The sequence below is a fragment of the Sciurus carolinensis genome, chromosome 3 (genome assembly GCF_902686445.1).
Source record: "Sciurus carolinensis chromosome 3, mSciCar1.2, whole genome shotgun sequence".
Taxonomy (NCBI): domain Eukaryota; kingdom Metazoa; phylum Chordata; class Mammalia; order Rodentia; family Sciuridae; genus Sciurus; species Sciurus carolinensis.
Genome location: NC_062215.1, coordinates 171,952,142 through 171,978,046, shown reverse-complemented (window position 1 = coordinate 171,978,046; position 25,905 = coordinate 171,952,142). Strand labels below are relative to the sequence as shown.

The following is a 25,905-nucleotide window of genomic DNA, read 5'->3' as shown; positions in this document are numbered from 1 at the left end:
TGTTCCTCTCTTTGCTCTGGTCTGTTTGACCCGTTCCAAATGACAGGAAAATGGCTTCATGTTTATATCATATGCATATGGGGACCAATGACCAAAGGAAGGTAAGTCTCTTCCACCTTTATGAATGATTATCACTTTACCATAACTCAAATTAAGGACATAAGGCTGTGAGAAATGGTCTGAAAATTGGCTGAATTATGAAATTTGTACTTATTTGAAATAGCATTTCCTGGTGACATTTCCCTTCCAGCTGCCTTGGTATTAATGTAAGAATTATTTATGACTCGGCATTTCCCCACAACAGCTGCCCACAGGTCAGAGCAGGAACTGAAGAAAATAAAAAGCACGCTGTCTCTGCCCACGTCAGCACTCCTGGCCAAGGAGAGGCAGCAGGCTCCCGGTGGAGGGCAGGGTACGGGATTCACTGTGCCAGCTCGGGCTGAAATTCTCTCTGTGGAATGTTCCAGCAACAAGACCTCAACACAACCATCTACACCAGAGGTCAGCAAGCCACATGTGTGAAGGGCCAGCTAGTGAGTATTTCTGGCTTGTCTCACCACATATCCCCCATATAACCACTGTCGCCACTACTCAACTGTTGTAAGTGTAGAAAAATCCACTAGTCTACACGGGCTGCTATCAGAAAGTACGACGGACTGAACGCCTCGAACAGCAGACATTTACTTCTCACGGTTCTGGAGGCTGGAAGTCTGACATTAAGGCGGGGTGGGTCCTCATGAGGTCTCTCTCCCTGGCTTGCGGGTGGCCATGGTCTTACCCATGAGTGTCTATAATGATTTCCTCTTCTTTAAAGGATGCAAATCCTGTTGGCTTAGGACCTATCATATGACCTCATTGTAATTCAATCACCTCTCTGAAGACTATTTTCATCTCTAAATACTGTCACATTCTGAGGTATTGGGGCTCGGACTTCAGCATATTAATTTGAAGAAAATTTACTAATAATATTACACTTATTATATTATTCATGTGTCCCTCAGATTTCATGGGTTTGATCCCCAAATTCATATGTTAATATATTTGGAGGCAGGGCCTTTAGGAACTGATTAGGTCACCAGGGCTCTGCCCTTATAGATGGATTAATTCAATCACAGACTAATGGGTTATCAAGGGAATGACTTTGTTACAATAGTGAGACCTGTCCTGCGTGCTTGCTTTGTCTCACCATGTGATGTCCTCCGCCACTTCATGATGCAGGACCCAGGCCTTCACCTGAAGCCAAGAAAATGTAGATCTCATACTGTTGAGCTCCCCAGCCAGAAACAGGAGTTAAATAAGTCTTTTTTTTTTTCTTGATAAATTAAACAGTTCTAGGTATTTTGTTATAGCAACAGAAAACAGACAAGGCAGTAGTGTATACTGGACATTTACTAAGAGAGTAGATGTTAGGCACCATAGACATAATCACACATCCTGTGAGATGATGGATATACTAATTTGCTTGACTATAAAAATCATTTCATTGTGTGTATGTATGTACATTATGTTCTACACCCTAAATATATATAATTTTAAAAATTAGGGTAGGTAAATTAATAGGTATACCAGTGCTCTGAAGAAATCTTATTTACAAAACAGGATCCTGCCAAAAGAAAAAAGAAAAGAAAAACAGGCCCCTGGCCAGGTTGGGCATGTGCACCCAGGTTGACACTGTCTCCATTCCCTGACTTCCCTCAGCTCCCCACCCAGCTCTCACCTGACACTCAGTCCACCTAAAGACCTTTCCCCACGGTCACCAGGGGCCTCCCGCTGCCAGTGCATCCCTGTGACCTCCTCTCTTGCCTGGAGCAGAGTCAGTCCAGTGAGTCCCACACAGGTGACTCACTGAGAGCCTTCCTTCCCTGGGCTTTGGCATGTCCCCATCCCCTGCATTTCTTCCTGCTTCTCTGCCTGCTCCTTCCTTCAATTTTTGCTGGCACCTGCTCCTCTTCCGTGCCACCAAATGGTAGGCTTCCTGAAGGCCCAGTGCTGGGCTCCCCTCCCTTCTTGCTGTATGATTTCTTTCAAGGTAGTCTCATCTTCACCTCTGATTTCACTCTAAGGCTGATGACTTCCAAGTATAGAGTTCCAGCCCATACCTCTCTTCTGAGCTTCCGTCCCTGAACTAACTACCTCCTTTCCATTTCCTCTGGTCTGTGCTCCTAGAATGTTTGTCTTGTGTGTTCTGGTTATTTACTATTTGCTTTTCTTGGACTACTATAATCTTCAGGGTAAATTTAGTTCCTCAGGCTGGTCTTCCCTGACCTGCTTCCTCAGTCTGGGGGACTCTCACCTGCTCACTGAACACACTACATTTCTCCTTCATTCTTTGCAGGTCCCAGCATCTTAGGTCTCTGGGGTTCTCTGTTCTCCGGTGGACAGTAATCCCAACAGGTCTTGTGCTTCTTTCTGTGTCTGAGCTCTTGACACAGACCCTGGCATAAATGAGGACCTCAATAACACACATGGCTGATCAAGGAACTTTAAGTAAATAAGTTAAACCCTTGAGGACACTGAGAATTTTTTAACCTCAGTTCAGAGCATTTTGTGTGAAGCTGTGCTTATTTAGTGTCAGTTATGACCCTGAGGAAGCTTTTCCCAGTTTATATGTATGTCCTTGGCTTAAAATGAGGTTATACCTCCTAAACCCATCATTAGATGAAAATAGAATTTGAAGATACATTTGAAGCATCTAATGTAGCAAGTACCTAGCTACCTTAAGTGTGCAAAACACCTACATCAGCCTACAGCTGGCCATTGTGAGAGAGCCTCATAACTCACATCACCAGCGGTTTTAGTCGGCTTTTTCGCTGCTGTGACTAAAGAACCTGACCAGACCAACTACAGAAGAGGAAGGGTTTATTTGCGAGCTCACAGTTTCAGAGGTCTGAGTCCATAGAAGTCCCGCTCCATTCCTAAGGGCTCTAGGTGAGGCAGAACATCATGGTGGAGGAGTGTGGCAGAGGGAAGCAGCCCACACTATGATCAAGAAGCAGAGAGAGTTCTCCACTTGTGAGATATAAATATATACCCACAGCCATGCCCCAATTCCCACCTCCTCCAGCCACACCTTACCACTTCAGTTACACTCAGTTAATTCCCACCAGGGGCTTAAATCACTGATTGGGTTAAAACTCTCAGAATCCAATCATTTCTCCTCTTAACCTTCTTGCACTGTCTCACACGTGAGCTTTTAGGGGAACAGCTCACATCCAAACCATAACACCAGTCCAGGAAAACATCTAAATTCAGAATTCTGAGTATGCTTTTCACTAGAATGCACGTCGCCTGCACAGCATTGAATCAAACTGAGGACCATCTTTCTATATTTTTGCCATCTCTCCAATTTTCCTAAATTCTATCTGTGTAAAAAATTGAGATAATTCTAAGAGTGAAACATACTCCCCTCCTAACAGTCCTTTAATTTTTGTGGATGACTGAAGGAACAGGTTATCCTGGTTCACACCCCAGCTCAACTGTTTCTAAGCATGTGATCTTGAGTAAGTCACGTGACCTCATCTGTTACTCCTTAGATTCTCCACATACCTGTGTTGAATGTGTAAGTGTGAACAGGGCCTGAAACAGTGCCTGGCATTATTAGAGTTTCCTTAGTCATTTAACAAATCTTTTTTTGTGCCCACAAATAAGAGAGTTCAATTTCAGGCACTGAGGATACAGCAAAAAGCAAATTAGAAATATCCTGTGCTCAGGGGGCTCACATACTGCAGGAGAGGAGGTGGGACGCAGCAATTGGGGGACAGACAGCAAAGATGAATAAAGACAGGTGAGAGCATACAGGTTAGTGACAGAGGGTAGAAATGGTGACATTTTAGCTATGGGGGTCAGGGAAGCCTCCCAAGCAGGCGAATAGAAGTAGGATCCACAAGCATTCCGTTCCTTCCTTGCCTTCCTCCTCTGCTCCACTGCAGGAAGGAATCCTAATCCCCATGGTTACCATGGGGAATGGCTCACTCCAGTTCCTTGCTGTTCCACCCAGCTGAGGGTTCAATGTCAAGGTCTTGGGCTTCAGTTTCTTCTTTACTAACAGCTAATGTGCAAACTTCTGTGTAATGTAAAAACTTCTGCCTGGGGAGCAAGTATATAAAAATAAAACCTCAGGAAATCCCCACGTCTCCTTCCGGTGGGTTTGAGGTAGGAACTGGTCGTGGTTTCGCCTGGGCTCGCTGATGTACAGAAAACCAGATGAATCAAAAGGCAACCAGAATGGAATAACTAGAACTTGAAGACCACAGCAGGAAACCTCCAGGACTACAGAGGTGCCAGGGGTCTAAGAAGACAAGATGGTCAATTTACCTGTGTCCTGGAGGTGTCTGCTTGTCTTTCCAAGCTTGTGACTTCTTACAGAGCGGGAATGGCTATGTTATTACCCTGGGAGATTGGACTTAATAAAATTCTGAAGACGTAATATCCGTGACTCAATACTATCTCCCAGTAGGCCTCACATACTTTCCTCTGTTTGATCCATCGGAAAGAACGAGGAGGAAAGAGACAGGAAGAACCCAGACACATTCCGAAGCATTAATAAAGCCAAACAGAAGGCCTTTCCTCCTTTCTCAAGAATCCTTTTTAGCCAAACAGCTTGCAGCAAGCGGGAGGTGGGTCTCCATCACAAGAGACACATTTGGCTGCCTGGGGCTACCAAGAATTGTCAACCTCTAAATAAAGCATTCAGTGAGATAAATGGTTCAACTGTGAAAAGCAGCTGAGAAATTAGTGAGGGTGTTGATACATTAAGATTTAGGAAGCTGAGGTTTTTTAGAAGCTTTTGATTGGTCACTGAGTCCCAAGTCCTTACAGTTTAGTAACTCCCCACACAGCCAAGGGGCATGTGCACAAGAATGGCTGAATAGGATGAAGAGGAAAATTTACACACTGATATGCTTCTATGCCTGGGGCAAATCCCGGATGGCTGAAACCCAAATGTTTCTGTGTCCACGTATCAAAACTAATCCTTTTTTTTTTTCTTTTTTTTGCAGTGTTGGGGATCGAACCCAGGGACTTGGGCTTGCAATGCAAGCACTCTACCAACTGAGCTATCTCCCTAGCCCTCAAGCCACATTTCTATTTTCTTTCCTTCTTTCACCTTCCTTCCATGCTGGGGATGGAACCCAGGTCTCATGCATCCTGAGTTACACCTCCACTCCCCAAAGCACTTTTGCTTTGTGCAGGAGTTGAGGCTGGTTGACTTTGAACTTGCATCCTCCTGCCTTACCCTCCTGAGCCACTGGGATTACAGGTGTGCACCACCACACCCAGTTCCCCAAAGCACTTAAGTCATTACACCAGCTGCTGTGGCTCCTATCAGCGCTAAGCTTCAGGAACCTACCAGATTTGCCCTCCTAGACCCAATCGCTTCCCTAGACCACACAAGGCCCCACGGACCAAGTGTCCTGTCTTGAAGTGTGGCCACTTGGATCTCCAACTACCTTGTTCCCTGGATCTAAAAAGACCTTGATTTACATTCTTAGTCCCTCATTTTCAAGTTCTGAGGCCCCTTTCTTTCAGAGGGAAATAAACAAAAGCCTTAACACAGGAATGAAGAATCCGATTCTGAGAGAAAAGAAGCCTGCTGCATCAGACTCCAGAGCATCTACAGTGTTTCCAGACTGATAACAAGTACAGACATATTTTTGTTTGAGTGATTTAACAAAAAAAAAAAAAAAATTATGTAGTCTGGAATTGTGTTTTAATTGGGCTAACCATGTTAATACATTCAGTATATGTTTATGTATATTTAATCTATTGCTTTTCAGAATCCATCTGGATTTAGAAACTAGAAAAAGATGCTCTCAAAAGACATATGAAGGGCTGTGGGTGTAACTTGGTGGTAGAGTCCTTGCCCAGCATATGTGTTAATTTATTTAGAGACCAACTTTAGAAAGATGTGAGGCCTTAGTACAGGCTCTGCTGAGCAGAACCAAGTGATGAGAGGGAGAGTGTGGAGGCTTTTCCACTGTTTATGCCTTTGAACCTTTCGACTTTTGTACTCTGTGCGTGTTGCTTATTCAGAAATGAGTAACTTTAAAATTATGTGTAAAGAAAGATCTGTCATTTTTTTTTTTTTTTTTTTTTTTTGGTTATAAAATCCCCAACCATTATTTTTCCTCTAAAGTAAGGAATGATTTCAAGGCCTGAGAAAAATGATGAGTTAAATTCTCTGACAGGAAAGGCAGTCTGAAGATATGCCTGATGGATAGAATGAAGAATCCTGGAAGAGACATGGTGCTGGTGACAAAGGAAGGTACATCTGGCAGAAGTCGGACTGTTTGCCAAAACTGAGGGAGAGCGACACTCAAAGCACTTGAGAACCATGTCTTCCTCCTTACTGTCAACCCAACCAATCACAGCATGTTTTCAGTCTTCGCCTCCAGCTTCCATTCTCATCCAACACATAGCAGGGTATTTTTACTTTCTTCTGAGTTAGCCAGGCATGGTAGTGCATGCCTGTAATCCCAGCTACTCAGGAGGCTGAGGCAGGAGGATTGCAAGTTCAAGGCCAGCCTGGACACCTTCGTGAGATCTCGTCTCCAAATTAAAAACAGAAGGGACTGGGGATGTAGCTCAGTGGTAGAGTGCCCCTGGGTTCAATCTCGAGTTTAAAAACAAAAAAACTTCTGAGTCGATGGACATAAAATTTAAGAGTTCCACTTTCAGTAAGGGACATGGTGTTATTGGGGTTCATTTTTACAGTACACTGGTTCCCTGTGTCCAATAATGACCCACGTGCCAGAGAGCTGCAAGGTTAATGCCAGAACAGGAATTACAGGAGAGGGTCAGCTGCAGGCAGCTGAGGGGGGCTTCCACCTGCCCGTTGACAAGCGTGTGCCAGGTTTCGGTATTAGGTCGTGCCCCAGAGTTGTTTTGGCTGTACCCTCTAACCGTTTTTTGGGAAGCCAGACACAGCTGCCAGTGACACACCCCAAACTTCGACATGTGGCCCTGCCAGGGCTGGGTATGGCAGGGCCCTGTGGAGTCTGTGATATCATTCAAGCAAGATAAAAACAGCTTTCATGGGGCAGCCTCATGGCTGTTACCATCTAACAGCAGGTGGTGTGGGGGGGGGGGCGGGTCGTTTACTAGACAGATGTACCCTTTTTGTTCCTCCTTCTTCAAATCTCCATTTAAAAAATAGCCAATGGCAAGGCATGTTCTAGAATACTAAAAAGCCAGTCATGACATAATAGGTGGTGCTTTGGGCCTTGGGGTAGCAGGGATCACCCACAGCAGTGCCACGGGGTACAGGGATTTAGTTTCTTTCCAGCAGAAGAGGGGCCATGCCTTGCTCAGTGTGTTGAGTAAGTTAAAAACGAAAACAAAACAGCGAGTGAGATCAGGCCAGCACAGAGACACCTCGATGGCAAACTCAGCCCTCCCCCACCATCCCCTTGGAGGCTGGAAGGCTGATAGAATCACCGCTCTCCACTAGACAGTCAGATAAACTGGAACCAGATGGTATCTGTGAAAAAATGTGGCCCGCAGCCACGACTGCGGAGCCGAATGTGTTACTTGCATTCGCTTTCAGAATAAGAATAGATGGTGTAGTCATTGCGGTTGGGGACTGGCTCGGGGAGAAAAGAAACAGGGTGGACGCTGTGCCCGGGTCATTGATTCGTCTCCAGGCGGGCAGGGGCCTGGGCGGCTCCACACAGGGCTGCATTCTGAGCCCCAGGACGCGCGCCCGGGCCAGAACAAGCGCACGGGGGTCCATTTCCCTCCGATGAATGAGGGGCTTTCTCAGAGTAGGTTTTGTAAGCAGGGATCGCACAGTCGCTGATTCTCCGCATCTCAAAGCCTGGCTTTGCGGAATTTCCCCGCAGCGGACGAGTCTCCACGATAGTGATCTCGAGCGCAGATTATCGCTGCACAGCTCGGACGCCACGGGCAGGAATTCCTGAGCTCGGAGCGGGATGTCTGCACGCTCCGGCTTCCCTTGCGGCCTGGGAATTAGGGTTTGGGGCTGCTCTTGCGCCTTCCAAACACCCTTTATTGATAATGCCTCTTTGGTTTGAGAGACACGCCAGGCATCCCGGGCGGAGGGAGCCCGGTCCCGCCCGGGTGCCGCGTGGGCTTGCATCGCCCTCTGGTGTCTGTGACGCGCTCCGCAAGACGGCTTCCCGCGTCTGCCCAAGCAGCTCCAGGAAGCCTTTTAACAGCCCTGGTTCAACCATCGAACAGGAACGGAGGGTGTTCTCCGAGCGATTCCACGTGAAAGTGTTGCCTTTCTTCTTTAAAAAAAAAAAAAAAAAAAAAAATTATTGGTGTGTTATAATTATACATAGCAGTGGGATTCATAATACCACATTGGTACATGGACTTAACATGCTCTGATCAATCTCATTTCCCAATACCTTCCTTTCCAACGTATTGCCTATCGAGCCACTTTTTAGATCCTCTTTGGAGTCGCCCACCCGCCGCACAGACAGACAGATGAGTTGTGTGGGTGTCTGAGCGAACCCATCTGCAGAGCTTGAATTCTCTCGTTAAAGTTGCTCCTCTTGCTCGCATGTCTTCTCTGCAGAGAGAAGGACCTTGGATCGCTATCCCTGGTCTGCCTGTAACAGGCTGCTGCCATCGGTGACTCCATCTTGTTCTGTTCTGTTCCCTCACTTTATCCTCTGTGGCTTCACTCTTCATTCCTGTGATCTTTGTTTTTCTGAGCTGATGTAAGAAACCGACTGTTGACCCCAAAACTGCCCTCAAGATAAGAGAGGGAGTTGCCACCAGGAGTTGCAACCTTCAGTCGGCGGCATAACACCAGACTGCCTGGCTCAAGTTCCTGGGAAATCCTGCTTTCTGCAAGTAGCTCCTGACCTGATCCTTGAATAAATATCTCCTACTTCCTGGAAGACTTGGAAGGTAGAACTTGAGACATTCAAACATCTGCCTCCTTCTAGGTTGCTAGCATCTGCAATAAAATCTGTTTCCTCCCCAGCGCCTATTTCTCCTGTATGAGTTTCTGAACCCACGTCTGGTAACATGCCCTCTCTTGCCCACCCCTTGAGGCAGGTGCAAGGTATGTTTCTGGCCCAGCCTTAGGAGCATCTGAATACATTTGTAGTTTTGTTGTCACTTGCCCAAGGGTGACCTGGATGGGACTGGTGAACCAAGCCTCTAGTCTATAGTTTTCAAAGTGAAGAGACCAGAATAAAAGATTCTGCCACATGGACATCATAAAAAACATTTTTTGAATACTCAGTTATGTATTGTCCTGGATTAGGTACTACAAATAGAGGAGGAAAAAGATACCAGGTGTGGTGGCATGCACCTGTAACCCCAGTGACTCAGAAGGCTGTGTCAGGAAAGCTGCAAACTGGGGGCCAGTCTTGATCACTCAGCAAACCTGTCTCACAATAAATAAAATGGGCTGGGATTTGGCTTAGTGGCAGAGCGTCCCTGGGTTCAACCTCTAATACTGCCAACAATTAAAATCGAAAAAAAAAAAAAAGACATATTTGCCTGGTAGGAATGGACATGCCTCATCTACGTGCATTTCATGGCTCCACTTCTCACCTGCATGGACCTTCCCTCCAGAAACTGCCATCGGGGCCTCGGAGGTTGCCCCAGTAGGCATGTAGTACGTGACCTGGATGGCCCAGATAGAGTATCTGCTTGACTTAAAAGCACTCGTGAGCAGATTATGCCTTTAAACCCTCCCCCCCTTTTTGTTTTGGAGTGAGGCTTGTACTTTCCTACCTTCCCTGAAATTCCTCTTCCTTCAAAGGTGTGCCTTTTCCTAAAAACCTCTTCCTCTTTCTCCAACCATTGTTCTGCAAGGTGCACCGTTTTCAGTGGACATGATCCCTTACCTTGAAGGAACAAAACTCCACTGGCAAACTTAGAGAATATGAGCAATCAGCAGCAGGTCAGGAGCCCTTTTGGGAGAGGACCACAATTCTGATGGCACTTCATCCGTGTTTTCTACGTCTGCCTCAGTCATCGCTATGAAAAGTGGAGGAGTCTTTTCCTTTTTCCTTTTCTTAGCCCAATCTCACAAACCAAAGAACACTTGATCCAGCATCAGGAAATAAATCTGATCTTGGTGTCTGAGGGACCCAACCACAGAGGGGACCATAACCGCAGCGTGCAAAGAGCAAGATTTGCCAAGAGCAAGATCTGCGCTAAGTGAACTGCTTCTTTTCACATCTGGTTTCTTTTAGAGTAAATCAAGGCTACACCTGAAGGTTAAGGCTTTTTGGTTTTTTGGGTTTCAACTGTTGGGGAGATTAGATTAAAACATACTGACCCCACTCCACTGTCTCAGACCAGTTCCTAAGTTGTGGGGTGCCCGACTAGCATTTCAGGTGACTCTGGAAGACATTACTTTTGCCTGAGGCATAAGCAGGGCCCTTCTTGGGTGGAAAGTCCCCTTGCACACGGTCATCACTTGCATGCATTCTTCTCTAGCCTGGATCCTCTCATCAAAGTTAATGCAGTTCACACTCACGAGTCCTCCACCTCTATGAGCTCTCAATGCCATCTGGTTTATTACTCTCACTCTCCTTAAAACACTCTCTTCAGTGCCTGTGACAATTTCTGGTTCTTCTCTGGCTATTCTGGCTTTGCATTTGTGACTCCTGAGAGGGTTCCTCCTCCCTGACCCTCTTCTGAGTCCCAGGCATTTCTTCCCAACAACCCCCTTGATATTTCTGCACAGAGGACTCACAGGTATTTCCAACTCAACTGGAAGTGACAGCTTTGCTTCACCCAAACCAATCCCAGCCACAAAACTGCTCCCAATACTGCCTGGTCACTCAGGCTAGAACCCGGACCCTCCTTCAATCAATCTGAGGTCCCTTCTAAACAGATGCCAAATCCACTGACTTTCTGTCCACTTCCACAGTCACACCTAAATCCAAACTCCGACTCCCCTCTGCCCACTGCAAGGGCTGCCTCAAGGGTTTCCCCATCTCTACGTTTACCCCTTTCCAACTCACTGTGCACGCTGCAGCACTTCAAACCCCAGCCACCCTGCAAGAGCCTGCCCAGAGTTATTAGCCAGACCCTCCAATCCCCTAAGTATTGCTGGAAAATAACAGCAACATCAGCACTGGAGTTTTTGGGTAATCCCAGAAATCCAAGCAAAAGAAGGTGGAACAGGTGCTGTGGGATCAAAGCTCAAGCTTGGCTTTAGTGAGGTGACTTTTAAAGAGCTTTTGAAGAACAGAAATAACATTTAATAGAGATTCTTTTAAAACCCAAGCCCTTGAGATCCTCTGGTCTATGGGAAAGATGTCCCTGGGTCACTCAACTCCCTTTCAACTTGACTCCACAAAGGAATTTTCATCCAAGTAACAATGACATGTCAGGCAAGAGAAATACCAGTAGGAGCTGACAAGCTCAAGAAGAATCTGGAGTGATGGCCACCCAGCCTGGCTGACTGTCCCACCTACAAGTAAACGTCACCACTGCAGATCTGGGAGAAAGTGAAGCACAAAAACAGAAGCCAGAGGAAAGGGACGGGGGAGGCACATAAGTGGCCGGGGCGTGCCCCTCTCTTCTCTGGATGCGCTGAACCCCAGGCTAATAGCAAAAGCTATAAATACCACCTTGGAAATTCCCCAAGATTCATTATTAGTTGGCAGTCCATTCAATGTCCCCACAGAGGTGCTATAAAAGATATTTATAGCTAATCTACATATTCCCAGACACACCTAGATGGGAATGAATTCTAGGATGGGGGTGAATACAGAATGAGCAAGGTCAGGCTCCTGAGGCCCCAACGACCCAACTGGCTTGTGGATCCCTGTTTTTATCAGATTTTGGAAATTCTCCTTGAATCAGAACAGTAAATATTTGCTTAATTAAGAAATAAAGTTTTCATTCTAATTTAACAAGACAGTTGAAAAAAAAGGAGCTTAGAACAGAGTCATAGATGTTTTTGTGAAGGACCAGGTGTGAATCTGTTAGACTCCACAGACTCCTATGTATTTTCCTTCCTTCCTTCCTTCTTTCCTTCCTTCCTTCCTTCCTTCCTTCCGTCCTTCCTTCCTTCCTTCCTTCCTTCCTTCCTTCCTTCCTTCCTCCTTTTGTTTTTATTGCCCTTAAATGATATATACCATTCTGGGCTCAAGGACAATAGAAACTTGGCCAAGGACAGATTTGCTGAACCCTGCCTTATGTAAAGAGGAATAGTAATTTTAAAAAATAAATTGTTTTGTATATTAAAGATATAAAACATGATATTATAAGATACATATATAGTAAGATGGTGGACCAAATTGACCTACCATCATCTCACATAGTTACTCCAACTCCCCCTGTGACAAGAGCAGCCATAACCTATTCATTTAGCGAAAACCCTGAATACAATGCACTATTATTAACTGCAGTCCTCATGGTATACATTAGGTTTTTCAACTTGCTTATCCTATATGTTAGAAACTTTGTAGCCCTTGACCTACATCTTTCCATCTTTCTTCCAACTTGCCCCTGGTAACCATTGTTTTATTCTTTGACTTTTTTTTCTTTTAAGAATTCCAGGACTGGGGGTATGGCTCAGTTGGTAGAGTGCTTACCTTGAAAAAAAAAAATTCCACATATAAGTGAGATCATCTAATATTTTTCTTTCCGTGTCTAACTTTTTCACTTACATTCCTCTCTCCCATGGCCCACAGTGATAGGGAATGGAACCCCAGGGCCTCACAGCTGCTATATAAGCACTCTATCACTGAGTCAGACTTCCCAGCCTTGATTTTTTAACTTAGCACAATGTCTTCCATGTCCATTCATATGGTTGCAAATGGCATGATATCTCTTTTTAAAGCTTGAGTAATATTCCATTACGTATACATAATAGTTTTCTTATCTGTTCATCCACTGATGGGCACCTAGGTTATTTCTCTATTGGACTATTGTGAATGGTGCTATAAGGAACACGGGAAAGCAGATATCTTTACCAGGTGATGATCTCATTTCTTTTGGTTATGCTAGAAGAAGGGTTGTTGTTTCACATGACAGTTCCATATTTAATTTTTCTAGGAACCTCCATGCTCTTTTCCATGATGTCTTCACCAACATACACCCCGACACCCTTGCCAACACTTATTATTGTCTTTTAATAATAGCCATTCTAATACGTGTGAGGTGGTGTCTCATCGTGGTTGTGGTTTTTGTTTCTCTGATGATTAATGATATCAAACACCTTTCACATACCCATTGACCACTTTCATATTATCTTTAGAGAAATGCCTCTTTAAGTTTTTTGTCTTTTTTTTTTTTTTTTTTTTTTTTTTTGCGGTGCTGGGGATTGAACCCAGGGCCTTGTGCTTGCAAGGCAAGCACTTTACCAACTGAGCTATATCCCCAGCCCCTAAGTTTTTTGTCTATTTTAAAATCAAGTTATTTGCTTTTGTATTATTGATTGATACGAGTCTTTTATAAATCTTACATATTAACCTTATCTGCCATATTATTTGCATATGTTTTTTTCCAAATTTGTATATTGGCTTTTATTTTGTTGTTTGTTTCCTTTGTTGTGGAGGAGATTTTTGCTTTGATGTAGTCCAGTTCATTTATTTTTGCTTTTGTAACCTGAGCTTTTGGTGTAATGTCCAAGATATCATTGACAATGCCAACATCAGGGAGTATTTTCCTCATGTTTTCTTCTACAAGCTTTATGGTTTCTGGTCTTACATTTAGGTATTTATGCAGTTTGTGTTGAATTTTATGTATAGAGTAAGATAAGGGTCCTCTTTCTTTCTTTCTTCCTTTCTTTCCTTTTTTTTTTTTTTTCATGTGGTAATCTGGTTTTCCCTGAACCTTTTGTTGAAGATAAAAATAGTAATATTAATACTAGATTGCATAGATTGCACTGAGTGCTAGTTAGGTACCATATTCTTTATCTCTTTGCCTACCTATAGTTTACAGTGCTCATCTCTCTAAGGAAATGTATAATAGCAGTCTTTAAAAGATAATCTGTGGGTCTCTTAGAAACACCATAGTATGTACAAAAGTTTCCTTTGTGGTTACTACCCAAACAAGGGTCTTTTGAGAATGTTGCCAATAAGCTGAGGGTTCTCCTCCTCAATGTGGATAGAAATCACAATCAGGCAAAGTGCAGCTCCCTTGGTGTTAGCAGCTCTGCGCTTTGAATGCCAGCAGCTCTCTGCTCTCTTTAATCTTCCCCCGGCAGTCAGGGCCAGCAGCTCCCAAGAGCTCTTGGGAATTCTTCTGACAGCCAGTCCTTGCAGCTCTGGAAACTCTCTGTTGCTCTTTGGTTGCTAGCTGCTTTCAGTGTTACCAGTCCTTGCTGCTGGCTGCTTTCAGTGCCATCAAGCCTCAGTGTCACCACTATTAATATAACCAGTGCAGCCTGCTCTACTCAGGATAGAAATCAGGAAAAAGCAAAATATAACCACCCAAAAGAAGTTGTATGAGGACTTGTGCTGTAGATAAGAGAAAGCAGTACATGGGCTATTCTAATAAGGGTATGGGAAAGGCTACTTTTGTAGACAAAAAGGCAGACTCACAGATGTGCAGTGTCCTGCCAGCTACCTGCAGATCTTCTGCTTAATCATGGGTAGGATAGGGGTCCCTACCAGACTGGAAATAGTTGAGGAGGCTACAGAGTTTTGGAGTCATCAAAAGAGGCCACAGAACAGAGTCATTTGGGATGGATTCACAACTCAAGCTTGCCATGCCAAATAAAACTCTCTTAGAGCAGTCATGGGGAGTCTGATGTAGCCACAGCTGGGCAGAAGGCATTTGGGGCAATCATGGATGTCAAAGATGGAAGAAAGGAAAAGAAAAAGTACCTCTTGGGAGGGTCAGTTCTACTTTACTGTCTCAAGAACATGCAGAGAAGAACTTAAAATTCATACTCTTTTAATTGTGGGTTCATTGTACTTTCTCTATAATAGGAATTCACTCATAGCTCTTTTCATTACTTATAGAAATCAGAGTAAATTCTCCCTCTTGACTCAGGACATGATCTTCATCATGTCCTGGGGATATTGTAAGGGCAGAGAGTACAACCATAAGAACAGGTACTAGAGCAGTCAGAGCAGAGTCTATACCTGTCAGTGCAGAGACCACAGCTATGAGTGTTGGGACCTCCCCCCACCCCCACCAGAAGGCCTGCAGGGTCCACAGCAAAGCATGTAGTGTCCACTGCTCTAAGTCCAGGGTCTACAACTGCTGGGACTTTGCTATTACTGCAACTGTATAGAGCAAAGGAAGACAAGAAAACAAACAAGTAAGCAAGTATGGTCATTTCAGTGATAAATAGAGATAGTAAAATAATCTGGGGGGGGTTATCTGTGGGGGGGGACTGTTGAAGACCTCTGGGAAGGGTGAATGGATGACAAGGAAAGAACCTTCGGGAGCTGTGGATGTGAAGCAAGAGTGATGAAGCAGAAGGACCTGTCTTGTTTGTGGTCAGTTTCCTTCCACCCCCTTGCCCATTCCTGCCTGACCCCAGGGTCCAGAGCTGGAGACCTGAATTTCCTAGCTCCCTAGCTCCAGTGTTCTAGAAGCAGTGCATATTCTACTTCTGTGAAGGGGAGGTGTGAGAGGTGGCCCACAGGGTGCAGGTGAATGTCTGGGCTTTGGCAAATGCAGGGCTGGGCATCACACTCCTGGCTGTGTGGCTTCCCTGTCAGTCAGCTGAGCAGCTGTGCCCATCTGCACACTCTCTTGTACTTTCCTGGCCTCCCTGATTCTCTGGAAAAGCCTAGAGCAGCTATCCTATTCCAGTTCTTTCATCAGTTTGCATTGAAATCTCCAAATTAATTTCATCCTTCAAAAACAGTCCTTGGAATAGATTTTCTTTTCCTAGTCCAGTTTTATCTGCTTTAGAGAGTGTAAAGTTCTGAGAAAAGAAGGCACTTAGTGGAGGAGAGTGAGAAGGCTGACCACACTGAGAGGGAGTAGGGAAAGGAAGACCGAGGATCCGCCACTCGGGGAGGCCTGACCAACGAACCAGAGTATGGATTTATTTTGGATGCTCTGGAAAGGCACTAAGTAGGTGAAGGTATGGCAGAGAATTGAACAGAAAAAAAGGAGAAATGGGCAAGATGAGAAATAAGAAACAGCTGGAACTAAGGAAGTATAGATAATAACGACATGCTTAGAGTAATACATGACAGAAAAGAAAGAATGACTAAAAACCAACCTGGCAAGTATTAGTCAAGCCTTAAAGCCTATTTGATTTCTGCTATGGCCAAATGTTTTCTACCTCATCTGACAGACAAAAGAGGACCCGTCTCAAACTGGTTAATTACATTCAGGTTAGTTACACGGAAAAATTCCCTGATTGCAGAGAGAGGTTGAAGAATCTGGATAAGACAGATAACCAAATAATTTTTGGCTGAATGAAATCTAATTTGAACAAATTAGTGTCAAATGTCCCTAACCACTGAATACACATGATTTTGAATGATTTAATCTCAAGATTATATCCACTCTATAAAATTTGACCTTGATTCTAATGCTGTATGTCAATTACCGTCTTTGTGTTCAGAAAGTCTAGTTCCTTGAAGAGCATAATATGCATTCTTCAAGTTCAGGAAACACAAATTTGGAAATTACCTTCCTTACAACATCATCATAAGTATGTCACAGACTACGTTGACAATGATAAGGAGACTATAAATTGTGTTTCATCATCACATATTAAAACATTTACCGAACATGTGATAAGTCGATCAATATAAAACTTATAGGTGGGAAATGATAAAAGGAACAGGGCAGCCCCAATAGGCAATAATAGCTTACCTCTCCCACTGACTCAGGCACTTAGTGAGCCAGCTCCAGGTCGCTATTCAAGATAAGCACAGTGACGTCACAAGATTGCATACTCTCCAAGTGCCCTGTCAGGTAGGTAGGCCCAATCGAATCAGCTCTCTTACCTGGAGATATGAGAGGTGGAGCCTAAGAGAGAGACAGGGTGTTTCTGCCCTGAAGGTGGAAACTCAGGAAGCAAGCCCCAAGCTGGGCCTCAGGTCCTTGGGCCAAATGGAGCCAGAGACGGAGGTTCAGGAAGGAGGACCGAGAAACAAGAAGAGGAAGAAGGAAAATGGCAAGTGGACTGGAACAGTGCCACAGAGGGAGGTGGCACCTCTCTGGCTGCAGGCAGGGAACAGACAGCCTGCCTGCTCGGGTCACCAAGACCTGGCTTAGGAGGGCAGCTCCAAGTCACCACCTGGGAAACCTTGGGCAAAGTATTGGAACTCTTAAGTCTCACTCTTCTCATTTTCAAAATGGGCCTACTGGAGGTCTTCGCCATCCAAGGACTCAGGTTAAACAAACAAACAAACAAACCTCACGTGAGCCTCTGTAGATGGAAACTTAAGTACACAGCAAATAATTGAGTAACCTTTGATTAAACCACTTCTTTAAAAATTAAACAAAAGTATTAAATAAAAAATATTTTGCTTTATAGTTAACAAAACATAGGTTAAAATTGCAACAAGGTACTCGTTTTTTAAAACAAAGAATGACTCGGATTTATATGCAAAGTATTGGCATATCTTTCCTGACAACACTTCCTGCTGCAGGGTTTCTATCAGTTTTCCTGAAGTCTCTCCTAAAACCTTGACATGCAAAGAATTCTCTTCCTGTGATGTGGTGTGTCGTTGTACATATATTCCTGCAAGAACAGATAGTGAATGAACAAATGTAATTGTTTTCAACTTTAATTTTTACTAGATACCCCCCAAAGCCTCCCTCTCTGCATAACATTTAGAAATTCTGGATAAAATGCAACAAAGACCTCTTTATATGTAGAGTTGGCTCAAAAGAATAAAGACATCTCCAGGGGAAGAAGTGGAAGAGGGTTGCAGCTAGATCTTGCAGCTGCCTTGGGCTGGGCCAAGAGGACTTCTGGATCAGAGAGCCCTGCAGAAGGTATGGTGCCTCCAAGAGCCCATGGAGCACCAGGGAAGGAACCCAGGACCTCACACGTGCTAGGCAAGCACTCTACCACGGAGCCACATCCCCAGCCCTCAATCTTCTAATTTTCCTTTAGTTTTCCATTGAATGACCACTTTCTAGCATTCTCAATATCTAGCTATTGTATTTATTGTTTCTTCTCGTGGATGTTGAAGCTTCAGGGGCAGTGATGTGTAAGTTCACTGACATCCAGCACCTATCACACAGTAGACTCTCAATAAATAATTGCTGGATGAACTGAATTAGCTCATGAGCTGAGCTTCAAACAATTCTCCACCTCCGTGTCAGTCTTTAAGACCAACCATACAGCATACATGGTCAGGCGTGCTTTTATATACACAGAATTGCAGTCACCCCCTACCTCTAAGTAGGGGTGGTGACTTGATCAGAGGCTGTGTGGAAAACTCCCTCTGTTGAGAAATGAGCCCAACATCTCAGTGTTATCTTGCTCGTAACTGTTTACTGCAGATGCATAATAAATGATGGTTAGCATTACTACTCTGATCTTTTCCTGGAAGTTTTAATATTGCTCTGTTGCAAAGAGGACACAATTCTTCAGCCTAGTCCACACCCTTACTCTGTCCCTGGAGTCAGAAGGTAGAGAACTGTAATCTCTTGACTATTTTTTTGTATTGTTCAAAGTTGAGCAGAGTTGAGTGTTTGGGAAAGATGAGAAACAATAAATGTCAAGATTCATGTATAATGAAATGTCATGCTAAAATAAACAATTTTTGGTTTTCAGTAAGTAATGTTCACAGGCATTGAAATATGGAATGTGTCATAAGAGCATGGGACACTAGGGATAATAGAGACACTAGAACTAAGAGAACTGGGGTGTGTGTGTGTGTGTGTGTGTGTGTGTGTGTGTGTGGTGCTGGGGATCAAATCTAGGGTCTTGCAGATGTTAAACAAATTCTCTTCCACTGCGCCATGCTCCCAATTCCTAAAGGAGCTATTTGTGAGAAAGCTACATGAAGTGGAAAGGATGTGCATATGCCAAATATCGGAAGGGGCTCCCTCACATCCCCTTTCCCCAAACACATCATGCCTCACCTCACAATCACATTCAGCAATATTCTCCTGAATGATGTCGTACCTACAGAATGCATGGACAACTAAGGAACCAGCCAGATATTCAGTTTTAAAGAATGCATCCTTGGCTGGGCACAGTGGTACTGTAATCCCAGCGGCTCTGGAGGCTGAGGGAGGAGGATCAAGAGTTCAAAGCCAGCCTCAGCAACTTAGCAAGGCCCTAAGCAACTCAGAGAGACTCTGTGTCAAAATAAAACATAAAAAAGGGGACTGGGTATGTTCATCCAGCAAGTCACTGGTATGTGACTCAGTGATAAAGCACCCCTGGGTTCAATCCCTAGTACAAAAAAAAAAAAAAAAAAAAAAGCATTCTCCTTTTTCTTAATAGTTTTCTGCTTTGGGGGATTTAGGAAAGAAGAAAAACCAGCTCTCGTTTTCTAGGAAGAAGGCAACTTCCTATAAAAGTAAGATTTGAAATGCACCAGTCCAGACCATACTGCTTAGCCCTAGACAAAAGGAAATGGCATCACGGGGCTCCCTCTTAGAAGACATGCTTTCAAGCGTCCTAACTGACCTCCCCTGCAGGGAGAATGGCTAGTTCATTCCCTGGACTATTAGGATTTTCCTCTTCCTGTGCCTACCTCTTCAGTGCTGCCAGCCAGTCATGGAATAAGCACAAACATCCCAGAGTTGCTCTAAGCCACCTTCCTCCCTGGTCTCCTCTCCCTCAGGCCTCCCCTTCTTCACTACTCTGTAGTCTCTCCACACAGTTGGTGTCCCGAACATGCCTTGCCCTCTCCAAGTTGAATGGACCTGGATGAGCACCATTTTTGTTTGTACACAGGGCTGGCTCGGTCATTGGCAGGATGGAGAATTCTATACAAATGGAAGCCTACAGACAGCATGTCCAAATACTTAATACTTCATGCTAATAGACTACTAAATAAAACGCATCCTTTGTATTATCAAATATAACTTCATAACAACCGTATGAAGAACTATTTGCAAAGCTGTGGATTTGGGCAAAATTTCAAAGACAACTAAATTTAATCACTATTGTCTTATGGCTAGGTGATCTCTTGATGGATCAGGATATTGGGGTAATAGAATAGAAATAGAATGTTTTTCCTCACCTTCATTTCATCAAAGTTATTAAATATTTGCAAACAATAAGGATTTTAAAATAATTTGTATTCTATTGTTAATCCTGTAAAGGATTAATATGAAATATAGCAATACTCAAACTTAAATGTATTTTCATCAAGAGAACAAACTAAAGAAAGGAAAACAATAAAAAAGTATTTTTCACATGCTTAAAAGTTAACTTTCTTATGTTTATATGATGTCACATACCTGTAGTCCCAGTTACTCAGAGAACTGAGGCAGGAGGAGGCCTTGAGCCCAGGAGTTTGGGGTCATCAGGGGCAACATGGTGAAATACCATCTCTCTAAAAAAAGAAAGTTAACTTTCTTAAAAAATTTTTTCAAAATTGTCTATAAAATTCAAAGAGAAAATTCAAATTATAATTAATAAGCATTCAAATGTTAAGTGAAAAAATTTTAGATGAAGTTGTAATACTTATTTACTGCCGTACTTATTTCACATAAATTTTAACAAAAATGAAAGTAGAAGTCCTCACATGTCTACTGTTTAGTGTTCTTTTATTGCCAAGGTAAAGAATTAATAGCCTGTTTCATAATGCAATATTCAGACTATCTGTGTGCAAACCTTAGCAAAGTATGAATGATTTAACATTGCAAAACCTGTTCAGCTACCATGTGCAACCATGTAAATGCCTCACAATGCCTGAGCACCTTGAGAGCAACATGTGAGAACACAGTGATAAGCAAGCCACAGGATCTTGCCTGCTTACTGGATCTGATATTTTAATATGCAAGAATATTTTGTACTCATGCTGAGAGGAAGGATTGAACAACTTCATCTGTCCTTTCTCTTTCTTGGATATTTCTCCCATACAAATCTTCCCCACCCTGAGAAGCAATCAACAGGCAAGCACTGATCGCTCTATGGTATTTAGAGGTAGGCAGCTCTCGTTCTGGGATGTGGGGCAAAAGATGTGGAGAAGCACCTCCCTGGGACCTGGGCAGTGTTAGTCACAGGCCAAGCTCTGGATCCAAGGGGCAGAAGGCCTTCATGCTCTTTAATAGATTTGTTCTTTAATAGGTTTATTGCGATATGTGAGATCCTAAAGTTCAGTGCCCAAGGCAGGGACCTCCTCTTGCCTAGTTCTGAGGGTGATGCTGGGTGCATGGGAAACCTCTGTGATCATTGAAAAACCACCTCATGTGATGTCATCATGAAAGAGGGATGACTTCCCCTAGGATCACTTGTCCCTAGCTAGGGTTCAGCATGGGGTATTGAAATTCTTTGTTTATAAGGATGCCCTTGCTCAGACACAGCCTCCTGCGTCTCCTTACTTATGGAACATTCTTGGTTATATTTCAAAAGTGATATATGTTTAATTTGTGGAATACAAAATTACAACATTGAATATGCTTCTCTGATGACTCTGCCGTTCTATTTATGTGGTTCAATGGAAAGTCACTGTGCTGTTACATGGGTCACATTCCTGGGATGCACAATCCCAAGAGTAGACCCACCTATACCATCATTTGTGTATGTATCTTGACATGACTTGCAGGACAGCTGCTCCAGGTCTGGTCTCTGCAGCTCAAAGTGTTCCAAGTCTGAAACAGTCCTCTTTTTCCTAACTTCTGAGTTTTGAACTGCCTCTCTCTCTCTCTCTATCTCTCTCTCTGTTCTGATGCAGGGAGTAAAACCCAGTTCCTCACACATGCTAGCTGGGCAAGTGCTCTGCCACTGAGCTACACTCCTAGCCATGTCTCTTGTTTGCAAAACCCAAGGAGAACCAGTGACAGCAAGGAACTCAAAACAAACAGAAAAGGCCCCAAAGACTCTTATCCTTGAAGAGAAAAGCATTTCTTTGCACCATCTTTTAAGAAATCAGTGATGACATTGAATACAAATGGGAAAGGCAAAGTGTCACAATGCCAATCACACTTATGGTTTAAATCAAGATTTCAGAGTTAAACTTTGGTTTTTGCAAAAAAGAAATATGAGAGCAAAATGTTTCAGAGCTTTACCATCCTATTGTAAACATGTCTTCAAAACAAATACATTCAGAACTAAAATAAGTTATTTGTGTTGAAAAGTCACTAAGAAGGAAGTAAACCCAAGTTTTACAGCAGAATCTTCCCAAGGAATGAGATAAACAACAACAGGAAACTAATCACCTGCTTGAGTCATGCCCAAGCCACAGACGGTACTTAAGGGCCCAGCAGAAGGAGGCTCCAGACCTCCTGTCCTCTCCTGAGTCCTCTCCTCACTGCACCTGAGTCCTCTCTCCTGACACCATGGGCTGCTGTGGCTGTGGAGGTTGTGGTGGCTGCGGTGGCTGCGGTGGCTGCGGTAGCTGTGGTGGCTGCAGTGGCTGCGGCGGCTGCAGCAGTGGGTGCAGTGGCTGTGGGGGCTGCTGCTCTGGCTGCTGCGGCTGCTGCGGCTGCTGCACCCCCGTGGTCTGCTGCTGCCGCCGCAGCTGCTGCAGCTCCTGTAGCTGTGGCTCCTGTGGCTGCGGCTGCGGGAAGGGCTGCTGCCAGCAGAAGTGCTGCCAGAAGTGCTGCTGCCAGAAGCAGTGCTGCTGCTAGGCGCCCCTGGCCTGGGCAGGTGCTGCTGAAGGCCAGGCTCTGGCCTGTGTCTAGATCCTTCTGTACTTTTATCTCCTCAGGTTCACCTAATTGTCTGTCATGTAAATGAATTAGAAATCGGAAGATGGCATTTCTAGCCCACCTGCTGGAAGAGTGAGTCCATCTCCTTGAGTCTTGCTTATTCATCTATAAAACAATGAGGGTGAACTAAGAACCCCTAAGAACTCTCTCATCTTTGACAGCATGTGAACCTACTGAGTACTCAGAACTAAAGCCACAGGCCTCCCCCCACCACTCTGAGGATTTCTCCCCAGTCTAAGCAGACCTGACCCCACTTGGCTTCCGAGATCACGGACATTTGGGGTGTTATGGCCGCACACAACTCTGAGGAGATTTCTGTGGGCTTGACATTTTTCTCTTGTCTACACTTTGGCTATGGTGGACATTAACATCCATTCATATAAAAAATTCACCCTTGATCCAATGAGAACCATTGATCATAATCTGTATTACAACAAAATCAAGCCAAAACTCACTTTATATGACAAAACAAATTTACATTAATGAGCTCAGTGGAATGAAATAATGCTTTTTAATATAGTCCATTCATCTGAAATATTTGTGAAACTTCTCTACTTTTTATGACTGCTTGCATAGGTTATATGCTGTACATTTCTTACATGGTTCAGATGTTTATTTATTTTCTTAAATATAACATCTTAATAAAACATATGAAAATATAACATTTCACTGTCTTGGTTTTGATTGCTTGTTAAGGGATGGAGCTGATTGGTAACCAGAGTTGTAAACTCAGGAAAGTTATAAGATGAACAACACGGGACACTAACCTTTATTAGGTTAATGCAAGCTGCTGTGACAAATTGACACAAAAGCAGATAATGAATCAACATAAGTTTTTTCTTGTTGACATCAGCTATTCTGAGCAGTTTCAGGTGGGCAAAGGGGATGTGGGTTGGGGCTGCTGTTCTCTATTTAGTCGCTCAGGGATCTGGGTTGAAAGAAGTGTTAACATTTTTTTTAAACATCTGTTCTAATATAGCTTAGCGTCTCCCGTCTATGAATAAAAGAGGACAGACAAATCCCATCACTTCTTAAGCTTTTTGACTTGTGACACAGCTTCCTTCCTCTCTCTTACTATTGGCTAGAAGTAGTCATATGGTCCTACCTACATGGAAAGTGTGGTACTGGGAAATGGGGAAATGCAGAGATGTAATATAAAAGGAAAATACCTAAGTGTTGCATGGACAGTTATCTACGTGTGCCATATAAAACCCACACTCTAATGAAACTCTCAACTGGAGTGACTGGACTGTGTTTGAAAGAAGTTGTTCTAAGGCAACCTGGGTGGGTGTTTATTACCCATTCAGATCACTTGGGTTCCTTCCTGGGGATAGCCAACAGGTCAGACAGCAGACTCAGTGTGTCGTTGGGAGCTATCTTAATGTCATGTGAATCTTCCATAGTGTGGAGTTTCAGGGACAAGAGGTGAGAAGATTGAGCAGAAGACTGTAGGCACTAGTGTGCCTTGACTTGTTCTTAAAATGTTACACATCATTCCAGAATCACAGTGAAAACACAATTCAAATTATTTTTGAAGGATCTGGTATATGGTAACCCTAGATAATCTGAAAGATGGTTTCTCCATACAACTTAATGAGATCATCATGGTGGCTTTATGAACTCTCTTATTCAATAACCATTTCAGTGCCCTGGTTTTTCTTTCTGTATGGCAGAGGTGGGATAATTGGAAACTACACTTCCCAGAATCCTCTGTATGTGGGATCTGGATATTGCAACAATTAGACCAATCCTTCAGGGTCACGGAAGACCACCTAGGTGAAATCTGTCTTCTTACTCTTATCTATTCCTACTGACAGGAAGATGTGACTGGGGAGCACACGGATTTTTCTGCACTGTAGTCCTATATCCAGATGATACTCCTGGGACCATATAATAGTTTTGTGGAAGTTAAGAAGCAGTTGCAATGGCAATACTGGTTAAATTCCGTGTTTCAGGGTGCAATCATTAGCTTGAGGGTGTGTGGCAGGGTGAGAACAGGGTGGTGGTCTCCTGGACAGTAGCTACAGTGCATGAACTTGGAACATTCAGAAGGAGCTTCTTGATTTCCTTGCCTTTCTGATTACTGCAGAGGCCGCCGCTCCCCTGGGGCCAGGTCCAGCTGTGTTGTCCAGGAAGCATTCTGTCAGCCACTCTGGACCCCAGCCTGTCCTCCTGCCCTTTTGACAATTTTGCATATTTAACTCCCCAATTGCATCTTGTATCACTTAACACAGCTGGCAGAACTTCGATTTTCTTGCAGGTGACAGACAGTGGTGAAATAAATGCCCTTCTCATAACCTTTTCATCTCAAATTTTAGCCATCTTCCAAAGCTGAGTGGAATCCTGGTTCCCAGTGCCTCTGACAGAACCCTCTTGGGAACTTCCAGGATTTTGCTGTTTGGGTGTGCACGTGACAAGTTATTAAAATGCTTTTCTATCCTGGGTTTTTAGTAGCTTTTGATTTTAGCTCTTTTAGTTGCAGAAAAACAGAAAGCCAGTTAAAAGAGTATAAAGGGAATAATTTATTATGAGATTATAGGGACATTCATCGAACGGAAGACAAAGATAGGACCCGAGGTCTGGCTTCATAAGGCAGAGATCAAGAAGAGTCACTGAGAAGTCCCACCCCTACCCTTTCCCCTAAAGTCACATGGTCTCTCGCCTCCACTCCACCACATCTGCTCCTCTTCTTCCTTCTCATCTCTCCTGGTGGCCTTGCCTGCTACAGTCCATTTGCACCTCTTTTCCAACAACATCTGAACTGTGATAGGGACCATACAGAGGTAGAAGGAAGGAACTGCAGGTATCAGAGCTGCCTAATGTTTGATTTTATGCTTCTGGAAACATGGAAGTTTGAATCTCACCCCCCTCTCAAACTGAAGCTCTGGCCTGGCCATGTCTGTTTGTTGATTTGTTTGACCTGCCTCTGCGTCTATGGAAAGCTGGATCAAGAGGAAGTTGCTGCCAATCTGGGTCTCTCAGATCTGCCATGAACAGAGGCCCCTGGTGGAGCATGATGGCCAATGAGTGTGAGAACTTTTGTATTTGAAAGGCTGTCCAACTGAGCCGGTAGGAGTCTCTAGGAAACCACAGTCCAGAAATGTAAAGTTCTGTACACGGTCAAGGAAGTATTCAAGGTTTGGATAAAATGAAACAGCTTCCTCTCTGACCTCTCTCCCGCTGCTAGCTTTCATT

At 43.9% G+C, this 25,905-nt stretch overlaps 2 protein-coding genes across 2 annotated transcripts in view; both read right to left on the bottom strand.

Annotated features, from left to right (window-relative positions):
- Positions 1–6,552: 6,552 nt before the first annotated feature.
- Positions 6,553–17,003, bottom strand: LOC124980702 (uncharacterized). The gene is made up of 3 exons (XM_047546569.1): positions 16,869–17,003; positions 16,735–16,777; positions 6,553–8,246 (listed from the first exon to the last, which is right to left on the bottom strand). Exon 3 carries the CDS (start codon positions 8,093–8,095, stop codon positions 7,385–7,387), a length of 711 nt encoding a protein of 236 aa, XP_047402525.1. The 5' UTR covers positions 8,096–8,246; positions 16,735–16,777; positions 16,869–17,003; the 3' UTR covers positions 6,553–7,384.
- Positions 17,004–17,506: 503 nt separating this feature from the next.
- Positions 17,507–25,905, bottom strand: part of Mff (mitochondrial fission factor) — a 57,752-nt gene continuing 49,353 nt past the window's right edge. The window contains exons 14-15 of the transcript XR_007107852.1: positions 20,296–20,390; positions 17,507–17,608 (exon numbers count right to left, since the gene is read on the bottom strand). The gene's annotated coding sequence lies outside the window, so the exon portion shown is untranslated. The remainder of the gene's footprint in view (positions 17,609–20,295; positions 20,391–25,905) is intronic.